The 13,111-nt window shown below is 35.4% G+C and overlaps 2 protein-coding genes across 14 annotated transcripts in view; both read left to right on the top strand.

Moving 5' to 3' along the window:
• Tlk (Tousled-like kinase) overlaps window positions 1-2,243 on the top strand; it is a 61,587-nt gene extending 59,344 nt beyond the window's left edge. For all 13 annotated transcript variants that reach the window (XM_066404943.1, XM_066404940.1, XM_066404941.1 and 10 more), the window contains 2 exons: window positions 558-777; window positions 1,650-2,243. In XM_066404943.1, coding sequence (XP_066261040.1) covers window positions 558-777; window positions 1,650-1,868 — 439 coding nt within the window. In that variant the 3' untranslated portion in view covers window positions 1,869-2,243. The remainder of the gene's footprint in view (window positions 1-557; window positions 778-1,649) is intronic.
• LOC136418761 (G-protein coupled receptor 143-like) overlaps window positions 1-12,455 on the top strand; it is an 82,439-nt gene extending 69,984 nt beyond the window's left edge. Inside the window, exon 7 of the transcript XR_010752942.1 lies at window positions 12,446-12,455. The gene's annotated coding sequence lies outside the window, so the exon portion shown is untranslated. The remainder of the gene's footprint in view (window positions 1-12,445) is intronic.
• Window positions 12,456-13,111: the final 656 nt, after the last annotated feature.

Here is a 13,111-nt window from a genome sequence, read left to right on the forward strand (position 1 = left end):
ATAGGGTCTGACACCCTTTTATTTTGTTTATTTTGAAAATTACGAATTTTAAATATTTTTCAGGATTTTTTTTTTTTTTTAATAAAAGAAACGCATACAACAAGTTACCTACTAGACTCAAAATATAAATAGCTAATTTATTAAAAACTGTACAGAACTTTATTCAAATATCTCAATTGGTTTCACAGAAATTAATACATATTCATTATTTAAATTAAAACTCACTGCAATACTTCGTACTTCCGTTAGTTTTGATGTTTTAGAAAAGTGCCAAGGGAAAGAAAAATGCTTATTTTTTAAGCCTTATTTAATGATACGTGTTAAGAAGCTAGGAAAAAAATTCAATATATTAATCGGATTGACAAAATTGCGAAAAATTGTAAATTACTGCTAGGTAGCGTAAGGTAGGTGCGCATCATACCAGTTAGTTAACGCAAATACAAAATTAATAAGGTATATTATTCTGAGCCATGCAAAGACAATTTTTAAATATCCTCAACTCCAAATAAAGCTATTCCAAACCCAATTTTTCTCTTATGTTGATTTTTATTTTTCAGGTATCTGCCGCCGGAGTGTTTTGTAGTAGGAAAGAATCCCCCAAAGATTTCGTCGAAGGTCGATGTCTGGAGTGTAGGTGTGATATTTTACCAGTGCCTCTATGGTAAAAAGCCGTTTGGACATAATCAGTCCCAGGCCACCATTTTAGAGGAAAACACTATCCTGAAGGCGACTGAGGTTCAGTTTGCCAATAAGCCCGCTGTGACAAATGAAGCTAAGGTAAAATTAGGAACAAAACGAAGTTTGCAAACAATAATGGCCAATAAGTAGAATATTTAATTGCAATAATATCAGGGTAACTTTACTAAGAAAATAATTTCAATGGAATTAAAGAAATTGTTCAATACTGGGCTTTGATTTCATGATTTCTGTAAAAATTATTCTATCATTTCTGAAATTGCTTTTTAATCATACAAAAATTATGAATATTCTGCTTATTTTATTTGTTTGTAAACATTTTAATTTGCAATTTTTTTACCATATACCAGAAAAGCTCTTATTCTTTTCTAAAATACATAATTTAGGCTTAAATTGGATTATAACTTAGGCCCATTTCACATTCAGAATATGAAAAAAGCTTTACTTAGAATTTGTGACCAAGATTTTTTTATATACCCATTATATAGGTTTAGGTAGACTTGGAAATAGAAAACCTCATGTATTTATTTAGATTAAATAAAGATAGGTCATACTTAATATGAGTCGTAATATTCGTAATTATGGATATTTAACTTGTGCTGCGTGAACCAGTTGTTCCCATGATTTATGTTGTCTATAATACATTTCAGAAGGTACATGGGATGGGAGTCATTCACAATTCTTTTTATACAGCGGGCTTTTAACTTCAAAATCAAATCGGATTGCGACAGCAAATTAGACTTTAAATTCATATGTCAAATGACTCATCGTTCTAGTGTTTAATATATTTTTATTGGTTAATAACAAGAATTTAAGATTTGCCGTGGAGATCAAATGTAGTGGGTTAAAATTTTACATTTTTGCAATGCATTTTTCTTTGCTCTCATGCAGTGTATACTGTTGTTGTAGATTATGTAGGCAACGGTCTGAGCAATAAATTTCCTATATTACAGAGTTTTATCCGAAGCTGTTTGGCCTACCGCAAAGAAGATCGTATCGATGTTCTGTCGTTGGCTAAACACGAATATCTGCAACCGCCGATGCCCAAACATTCTCGACTCAATTCCAACCAGCAAGCGCAACAGCAGCAGCAGCAGCAACAACAACAGCAACAGGCCAGTTCCTTCTCGGCGGGCATCTTCGGAGCAATGAATGCTTCGTCCTCATCTTAGTGCAGTGCTGTGTTTAGAAAGTTATTCAAATAAAACTCGCATATTCCTAGTTTACGAAAACCGATAAGTTGTTGCATGTTGCCAAGAAGTACTGTGCCGCATTCGTAGTGGTGATATGTGCTGTTTTAGAGGGAGATGGTGTTGGACGCCCGAAATGTTATTGTTAAAAGTTATTTTAGTGAGAAGGACCCAGTTGCGAGATAAAGCCAGGACGCTGCCATACGGGGGCGTATGTACACAAATTTCTATTTCCATTTCTTGTTGCTTGAAACGCTTAGTTCGCGTCGGTCGGGATGTTACGTCGGCTGGTGGTGCATTTTTCTATTACTTACTCTTTGTCTAGGTCGGTGAATATATCGTTTTTTGTCCGATTGATTGATTCTGGTGATTTTTACATAAGGTTTCTATCTCAAAGTGAGCGCTAAGTATTTTTTTTCGCGAGAAAATATATAGACTTAGAATTAATTACTGGGAAATTATTCTTCCTAGCTAGTCATTAAACTTTATTATGTAGGAGTTTAAAGGGCGAAGTCTGTAGGAAAGCGTAAGATTCAGCAAATATTTCGAAAATTTTTATTACAGACTTTTCAGGTGCGGTATTAACACCGCAGCCTAGTTAATTTCCCAAAGCACCTCTAATGTTCCTTAAACACCTGGGGAATAATTTAAATTATTTGTGTGAATTATCAAATTTTTCTTCTGATAACTTCTTTTCAACATATACCAAATCGCAGTACCACATTAACCTTGCTATACAAATTATTTATTTGTTCAACAGAACCAAGTCTTTATTTTATGACAGTATTACAATCTGCATTCACCCAGTTAGGTATCTTCTATTTGGTTTGGAGTTTAATATTATTTATCACTTGTCTTTATTCTAATCATTATGGAATATGCGTCCATGGTTTATAATATTTAAAATTGCACCTAGATGTATACAGTTATGCCGAGAAAATTCTGGAATAAACATTTTTCTAAGTCCCATACTAGTAAGAAAACTTATTCTAGATGTTTGCTACTAGGCTTTCACCTTCTCAGGTTTTTATTATACAATATGTCACTTTCATTCATTAGTTCAATCGTCAATCATTAGGTTTTCGTAGAAATTAAAACTATTTATGGATTTTCCAAAAGCATTATTGTTAAAAAACGTTTGACTAAATGGTTAAAACAACATAAGACAATAACTTTTAGGTTCATTCGTCATTTCACCATTGTTCTGAATGAAGATGGCAACTTAAGAATGGCATGACATACTCAAAGTCAAGTGTCTTCTGTAGGTTTTTAGGAAATCTTGTCTTAAAATGTAATTTATCATTTCTATCCGAATATTTCCTATGGAATTGAGACCAGAGCTTCTAAGCCCATGGTAATAAACCATTAAGCTGTGTTCATAGGCGCATCATCGTTTGAAAGTAACATCATCCCAATATAGGGTTCTTACATATGGTATAATAACTTGGTTCAGTATGTTGCAATACCGCTTAGCCGTTAATATTGTTCCTGTCAAGAAACTCCTGTGCTCTTCAAACTTGCTCAGTCCTAAAGAATCATGATATCTGAAACGACTAGGTTTAATAGTTCGTACTAAATACGCGGATTCCTTCAATATTGCGTGATTTAAATGTTTTCTCATCAAAAAATGTACTAAACCCCCCCCACAAATTATTCTGCTTCATCTATTCGTATGCATTTTCTACCCTTCTGTGTTTATTTTCATGTGTAAAAAATATTTCCAAGGCAACACATTAATTCCCAATATTTAAATTCCTCAGTTCACTTCTTGCCCTGTTCATAGAACCTGTATGAAATGGATGATTCGTTCCTTACGGATTCGTTTAGGGTGTTTTGATAGTATTTGATAGGAGATACAGTGACAGTGGAGAACATGTGACCATGTAAAATTGTTATAAAATTAAGTTAAATATAGAAATATGGAAGTTTATACTCTAATATATACGCTCAGTAGAGGTGACGATCACATGACGAACAGAATTCTTATAAATTACGAGTTGTATGTGTATTTAAAATCAAGTAACAACAGTCAGTTACTGTCAACTTTGAACACACTACTATTATGACTATAGATCATTATTTCTATTTTTCTATGTTATGCAAAAGAAAGATATGCGGAAATATTACCTAGTGATCCAGTTAATCCTGACACAAATTCCATGACAGAACATTTTCTTTGATGTCTGTTATTCTCGGTATTGCATGTTTACGTAATTATTGCAGTTGTATGCTTTTGATGGTGCTGTCTCTTTTTAGCTCGGGAGCTTGGGTTAAATATTATACCTTTGATCATTTTTTAGAGATAATAACAATAAACGTTCTTTATTTGAGATATCGCGTGTCTTAAATTGCATTTCTTTGCTAACTTCTAACGTCTATCATGTGATCCTCATCTCGTCAGTCAAATTTTAGTTACATGTTTATTTCAAATGAAACGCCGATTGAAACATTTTGTATCTTTCCACATTTGTGAATCATCTCTGAATTCGAATAGTTCTTCGGTCGCATATTTTCTATTTCGATTTTCAACTAATTTGAAAATGAAGTATGGGACGTAATAGGCGTCAGAAAAAAAGCCATTTCATGGATTAAAACTTCCGAATTATTCGGTTTCAAGTAAAATTATTTTGACATGTTTGTTATCATTTCTGTCTGTAACATTGGCTATTAAACGCATGCGTAATTAAGTGCTAGGCTTAATGAGTTGAAAATCGTCACAATATCTTCAAAATTAAAGAATCATCCGTAAATGTCATATGAATTTTTCATCATTATTTGATGGCTCTGTCAATTCGGCAGTCTTCCGTTCAGTGTTCTTATCTCCTGTAGAGTTGCTATCCGGGAGTCAAAAGATTCGATCCTCTTTTATATTTTTCATTTAAATTTTATTGCTTGAATATTTTTCGAGCGGTCTCATCGAATTAATCTTAAAAGATTTGATGTCATTCCCGAACGCTGTGATCACTAAATCTCATAGGTCGGGTTAAAGGCGGAAGAAGTGTCTCAAAACCCATATATTTCTTTAAAATATCCCATCTCCTCAATTACGATACTGATCATTACCTTTATAACAATAATTACTGAAACTTCCGTTTCAGTCGATCTACAACTCAGAATTTTGGGGATTGTCAAATAACGTACTTGCTGTAATATAGCAGAAAGTGCGTTATTTGAAAGAGGAATCATTCTAAAATAGTACAATAGCATCTTTTTACTCATATACAAAGTACACTTTCCCACACTCATTTCAGTGTGGGCAGTGTACTTTACTGCACCGAGTGTGACGCAGTTGCGCAACGAACCGGTAAAGTCATTTTTCGAAACTCGCAAGAAAAATTCATTGAAAGTGGCTATTCACTTGTAAGAAGTGTGCAATTCAGTAACTTTAGGGCACATATTTTAGTTTACTCTTAATCCGATATTTTTAATACGAAATTAAACGATCTGCTTCTTGATAAAATGAAATTTTTACTCCCATTTTACTTTACCAAGAATTTATATTATTTAATTGGTGTAATTACTAGTTGAACACCGTGTATAGAGCACATTCCTGGGGGATCTGATCTGCTTTAATGAATCTGTTAATAAGCCACGTTAGCAAATTCTTCATCTGATTCTGTTGTTACACAAACCTTGGAAATTGAACAGTAGTTACAAATTGAAAAAAATGATTGAAATATTCGAGATATTTGCTTCTCTTACTCTTTTTTTTAGTAGAAGTTGGCTGTTTAACAAACTGGACGCTTCCATATTAACAATGCCCTGATCATCACATCTCCTATTTGGCCAGGGTGCGGTTAATTTAAGCTTCAGGAGTAACTATTCTGAGTAAACCTTATCTGAAAATAAGTCATGAAACTTTGAGCTTGTAATGTGACACGTACATAGGCCTAAACCTTTTCTCGGTTATCGTCACTGCCATTTCGGCCAATGTCTGGATCAGATTTTTTGGAGATTTGTATTTTTTATTGTTAGTGGTATAAGGTCGCCTAACTAAATGAATGAAATTGCTTTCAATGTGTAGTTGAGGCAACGTGAATATCACTAACGACATGTATACACGATTGTTTTTTTTTATTAAATATAACGAAATTTCCTTCACTTTGTATAGAGAGTACGACATAAATGCGCCGTGTGTATGGATTTTTTCTATTTATTTGAAAGTATAGTTTCCTACAGGGTTGTTAGTAGTAAGCGGTGATATTGTGAGCGTGCGAGGAACAAATGGACGGCGAATGAGATGGTTGCAACGTTGTTTACGGATTACTGTATTTACTTTATTAGGATTTTCTGACTCTACATTTAATCAAATTCTTAATATTTAGTAAAAGCAGAAATAAATGTATGTAGAAAGCTGTTATAAATAATGTTTTGTTGTCGCGTACTTTCACCGGACAAGCTGTTTAACTAAATATGTTTGGAAAAGTTAGCAAAGAAGGAAATATTTCTAAAGAATTGTTGAAAAATGTCGCCCAATAATAATTGTGCACATCTCTTTTTTGAGGTCAGAAATCATGCCATCACCAGAACGAATGCCAACACAGCGACAACAAGATTCTTTTGTCGAAATTTCACTTTCCCAGTACAAAAATGTTGAAGACAGTATTGCCATAGATAAATAGAAAAGAGAGATTAAGTTCTCCTTTTTTTGGACTGATAGAATGCTATCGAAAAAAGTTACCGTGTAAAATTTACTTGCTCTAACGCTGAATTGCAGTGATCAAAGAGTTCGTTTTGGTCCCATCAATAAACAAGTTTGCATGCGGAATTTATTCCGTTTAATATTTTAACCCGTTTTCGATGCTTCTATGATCCCACTTTTTTTTAATTCGATTTTTATAGTTAGGTACTGAAATATTTTCGCTAACTTTCACGTTCCGATTATCAATGGAAATTAGTGGAACTAGTTTGATACCTCTATATTGCCTGAATCACCTACTGTATCAAACTCGGCCAGGGCCAGTCTGGGAAATTGCTATTTAAGGATATAGTATTTAAAATTGAAGTGTAAAAATACAGGGTGCCAAAATTAGCAATCATGTCAATGTTGATGGACCGTTTTAGTTTAAAAATTTTCGAGGTGGTTGCCTTTCCGGTCGAACTATATCTGAATCGAGTAGTCTTAAAATCGTTATTTTTCTTCTATCCATCCACTTTCGGAATATGTCATGAAGATTTGCTAAAAATGTTAATGTTGAAATTTGAAATTGGGAACTCCAAAGATGAACGCAACGGCTAGTGGGCAAAATGCAAACTAAGAAAAGCGAAAACTTCTGACATCAAATTTGAAATCAAATGTTGACGGCTTAATTTCACATAGTTTTGTACAAAATAAGCCGTCAATTATTGTGCCTAAGATGTGTTCACCTATTGACCATTCCTAGGAAGCAGATGCATTAGTCAGTCCTCTATGGCAAACACGATGTCTTGGATGAATTCGGATCGGGCAAGGTATCCTTGGTGATAGTGAAACGTTTGAAAATGGTGATTATTTCAAATATACTATATGCATGGCGTCCCGCCTACCTATCAGCCAATTTTACCGTATTAAACGTAACATTTTGGGCTTTATTGCCTCTCTGAATTTCTCCTTCACTTCCGCTGTGATGGAACACTCACATTTGGGTAGCATTTATGTTCAATCATAGGGGTGAGGGAACGTTAATTTAAAAGTTGATATATTCCTTTTTTACATTTAATTGCATGCTAGATGGAACAAAACACATTTTTACACGCACGCATACATAGAAAATTTACATCGGTTGGTAGTATTGAAGTCTTACATAATCAAAGATAGGATACTTCATAGAATCTATGAATAATCTAAATTATTGCGTCATCCGTTCTAATTTTAATTTAATCTTTAAACAATAATAATTGTTTATTTTGGGACGGCAACTTAATTGTCCTGTAGTTCACAAGTTTGCGGGCTTAAAGTTGTTTCTCCACTTTATCTCCTTAACGTACATCCTTCATAATATGTTTATTTACTTTTATTCAATTTTGATGTATCAGGGGTCAATTATTCCTCGCGTAGCAACGCTCTAAAAAACGTTTTATTTGCTAGTACTTTAATAGTTATTGTACAGTTATATAAGAAACCAATTAAATCATTGTTTACTTGCTAGAAGAACAATTAGGTCCTTGAGCGTTAGCGAGTGATTTAAGTTCTTTGAGCGACAGAAACAGGTCTAGGTCACTAGTTTTGTACGAAACGTTTGTTCAATTTTCAACAGATTGCGATCAAAAAATAAGAATTAAGTTTCTGAGATATTTGATTCCGGAAAATGTAATGAGTTTTGCTGCATACCGTGAGCTGTGTAAATGGATAAATGTCGTTTTAACCCCTCCTAAATAAAACGCTATTTAGAGCCTTCATCCCCGTTAAATGATTGATCCCGATATTTCAAGATTGTATAACAGTTATTTATACAACAAGTGAAAAAACAGATATGTCACGAGTCCTATGTAAAATATTACTTAATTTTGGACATTTTGTGATGAAAAAATACGTTAAATTTCGGTCACATTTGACTTTTCGAAAGTTAATAAGCTCCACTGCATACTGCCAGTGGTGTCAACGGATCAAGTAAAACATCACAACATGTTCAAAATTGAGTAAAGTTTTGCAGAAAGCTTGTTGAATAAATATCTATCAGTTGGTGCGAATTAGCGAGACAGCTCAGCAGTCTTCCAACCAAGTTCCAAGTTTCATGTATTGCGGGTTTAAGACTGACAGTTCCTACAAAAGAAAAATTCACTGCAGCCGACCAACAGTCGATCCGAAACGCGAGATTCGTTCGTAAGGCAGTAAATATAGCAATTAAGGCATGTTTCTTTTACATACATAAATAGATACAATGCTGTACTATAAGGGAGAGAGAAGTATTTCGTATAAAGCGATTTCGTTTTATATCGATACGCGTTATTGTTAGACTTTTTGTTGGATCACAGACAACTAATGGAACCGGCAACAAGGTTTTATGTCGTACATGTGTTTTTGCAATGTTTTGTTTTTCTGGAGATTATATTAATTGCGCATTTAGTTGGTGAATAATATAGATACGGTACAACTATGCTCTTCTGGCCAGCGGGCGCTGAGGGCGAATTTTTCGCTTATTTTACTTAAGCGCAGAACTCGCCCCCAACCGCCAGCTTTCAATAAGTAGGTACAGCGACAGTTGCTTAGTAGCATACATCTTTAATTGCCACTTTTGTTGTTTATTTTTTTATACTACAATATAATAATTGTAATTTTCGATAACGCAATCAAAATATGTAATAGGTATGTGTGGTGACTACCTAATTATTGTTTTTCTATCTCGCTATTGATCCGATCAACGTCATAATAGAATAGACTCAATAATTCAACTGTTGATATGTATATCTGATTACTTATTATAATTTTTGAAAGTTCAATACTCGGCACTAAGCTTATCACAACGTTGTATGTACATAATCCCCTATTTTCAATATAATATCTCGCTAGTGTTAGATTAACGATTGTCGCATTTCATTGGTTAGAACGTACAGATGGTCCCAATGCTATTCTTGCAAGGTTCGCTATGAGTTAGCTCTTTCAGCGCGAATATCATAATTACCTACCTAAAACTATGACAAGTACCTCATGCCGAAACATCAAGTTCAAGTTCAAGTTCAGAGATGAACCTTGCAGGAACGACGCTCAATCTAATGGCAATTCATGTCAAGATATCTACTATTTAACTGCTCCTTAATTGCGCTACTAAGGGTCAACGTTTGATACGCTGTTAACTTTAACCGCACGCTAATTTACATAGAAAAAATTGAAACAGAGCCTCTATAGGCTTTGGTTTGATTCTTGGTTTCTATGGGAACTCGCTGGATGTTAAACCTAACAGCACACTACAACCATCAAGGGCCATTTTAGTTGACCATCATTCCATAGGTAAAGAGTCCTGCTGACAATGGCACATGGGGTTGTTATGTAGCAATATTAATGGAGCACTATTATAAATTGCTTTTCCGGTGGAAAACACACGCTTAAAGTGCAATAAAGAAAATTCAAATTATTGTTTTTAATGGAAAATAATGCTTCAAAGTATGTCACAATATATCATAAGCTACATAATCAGTCTTGGGAAATCGCATTTTCTATTGACACGTTTATTTTTATCGATAAAAAAATAGGTTTTCAAACTTTTTTAAGTTGTGACGGTTTCTTCTGGATAAGCAAAATGAAAGGACTAGTGCCGTTCGGAATTTTTGAATGAATTGTCATTGTCTCCTCCATCCACAACATCTCAAAAACTCAACAGATCGTTTTACTTGCTACTTGTATATTTAGTGTATATTACACATTGTTGAGGTCATCGAATGTAATTTCTGAGTGGACTGAGTACCTACCGATAAAAACATTTCCGTAACAGTATACACATACGTTTATTTGTGGAAAAATTATTGTTACAAAGATATTGTCGGAAAAAAACCCGGTGTAACGTTAGATACGTTGTAAATACCCAATAATACTAACTATTGTAAACAAGACAAAAATAAATTGCTGCAATATAAGCGGAAGCCAAACGTGTCCATATTAATGAAAACTCGCAATTAAAAATACATGTTACTTATTTATACTGTGCTGTTTGTGTGGAGTGGTGGTTCGCCACGGACCTTGTGATAAGAGTAGGTAAATAGTCATGTCTAGATGCAAGAAAAATGTATCGTTATAATATTATTGTTTATGTACTGTATCTATACTTTATTTTATACAATCGTTCACAATTTTCTTAGGTAGGTATATTTTACCGTTGTAAATACAGTGTGTATCATTACACGACATAAGTTTTCAAAATTTAACTTATTTTTTTTCTCCAAATTTATGAAATATAAGTTCTAATGATTTCCAAAAAAATCGCCTATTTTATTGTGTTTTTGTGTAACATCACTCGCAAGGGTTCGATATTAATCATTTTGTTGTGTTTATTTTCTTGGATGGCCCAATTTGCACGACGACTATCCCAAGGATTCTCGAAAAACGCGTTCTGTCCCAGCGAGTGTAGGACCCCGTGTACCTTACTATAATGTCCAGCACACTCATTTTACATTAAACGCCCACTTTGGATGCATAATACATTTCTTTAACTGTATATTTTCTTCTTGATGCCCGCAAGCTCTTGACACCCCCTTGTCGGCTCGACTTAATCCCTTGTGTGGTGTCCTTAATCCTAATGTGTGGGTGATCTTGCCAAAAGGTCAAAATAGTAAATTTGATTCTAAATTTTCTTTAAGCACATCTGATTAAGATCAGTTACTAGCAAACTAAGCGAAATGAAGCACTTTTCTGATTTTGTCTTACACTATTTACTTACTCGCAAACACTACTATCAATAACTTTAGACTTGCTGTGGCCTACAAGTTTCACATAGTTGTCTTCTACATGATAGTTATTATAAGCCTAGATTGACAGAATTGGCCAAATTAGCAACATTTCGCCGTATTTTCATGATTCCAAGCAAATCTCTAATATCTAGTAGCACTTTTTTCGAACCCTCATTTTTGACACTAAAAAATCACAGAAATTAAGGACCAAAGTGATGCTGTATCTTGAACACATCACAATATATCAACACGCGGTTTGCGGCATCTTAAAGAGCTTGGCGGGACGATTAATTTGAGGTACCTTTTAAGGGATTTGAGCTACGTCTGCCCGAATGATCGCAATTCAAAGTTTGAAAAGTGGTAAGAAATGGATACCTCTCCCCTTTGAAATTTTCAATGTGCTATTTATCGGTCCGATGGACTTAAATAGATCATATATTAACGGTGGATACTTCGGTTGGAGTCTTTTTTTGTCTCGAAAAAATCTTCTAAAAACACCCGGTCTGTTGTTTTGGCGACCAGGTAGTGTGGAATTCGCGGAAGCGCCTACCCACCTAAAACCTCAGGGGTCCTGTTTAAACTTACGACAACCCAGAACTGTCCCTGGGGGATTAAAGCGTCGGAGTCCGGGAGGTGTATTAATTTGGTGGTTCTTTCTGGTTTTTTTTGTGATTTTCCCATTTATGGTTCAAACGTGCTTCTCTCTAGTTTTTTTAGGGTTGTTCGTTTTGAGTTCTGTTTCTTCCTTTGCTTTTCTTTCACCATTGCAGAGATGGCGCTCCCATTTTGATTCACGTCCTAACATTGCTTTCACTAAGGGTTCTGGGGTCAGTGCATTCACGCACCCTCTCAGTTCGCTTCTTTGAATTTCGAAATCTGGACACTGGAAAATGCAGTTTTCCGCGGAATTAACAACTTCACAGGTCCTACAATCCGGCTTTGTTTTCCCAATTCGGTGCGTGAACGTTCTGAAGTTTCCGTGGTCGCTAAGCGCCTGAGTTAAGAAAAAATTTAAGCGCCTGTGCTTGCACGAGACTCAGCTTTCGATATCCGGCACCAATCTCTTCGTCCACTGTCCCTTGTCCTCTAGCCTCGACCATCGCTCCTGCCATTTCCAAATGGTTGTTGCTCTGGCTGCATTCCTGTTTGGTCCCGTGACCCGTTGGAGCGCGCCGAGGTGCGTTCTCTCTTCCAGGAAGAGGTTGATGGGGAGAGTTCCCACTAGTACTTGTACCCCTTCGTAAGATACAGTGTGATACGCGCATATCACCCGCAGCAGTGCCTTTTTTTGCCCGCTCAGCATCTTATGTGCGTACTTTTTGATCTTCGCCATCCATCCCCAGATTGGGGCGGCGTAAAGAGGCGTCGATTTTATCACCTCGTAGAGCAGTTGTCTCTTTTGAATAGCTGATCCTTCTATCATCGGCATAATCCTATGAAGTTATCCTAGTTTGTTTCGGCTTTTGCAGATGTTCTCTACGTGTTGTGTAGATTTGCTTCAAACTGAACACCCAAATATCATATGCATTTTTTAGGCTTTATTTGAATGTCCCTTGCCAGAAAAAATATTTCTTCTTTGTCCCACTTGCCGCTTAGAATTACCGCTTCAGTCTTCTCCGGGGCTAATCTAAGTGAATGGCCGGTCAGCCATTTTACGCAACGATTTATGGCCGCTTTCGCTTCACCCATTAGTTCTGCATTATTGTTTCTACGGACGACCAACACAATATCGTCCGTAAATCCAATGGGCGTGACTTTCTCGGATTTACATGCTTCTATGATAGGGTCGTACAGTACGTTCCATGGGAGGAGACCGAATACTAATCTTTGCAGTATGTCTCTCGCCATTTTGAATTCTGTACTCT

This window comes from Euwallacea similis, chromosome 37 (genome assembly GCF_039881205.1).
Source record: "Euwallacea similis isolate ESF13 chromosome 37, ESF131.1, whole genome shotgun sequence".
NCBI lineage: Eukaryota > Metazoa > Arthropoda > Insecta > Coleoptera > Curculionidae > Euwallacea > Euwallacea similis.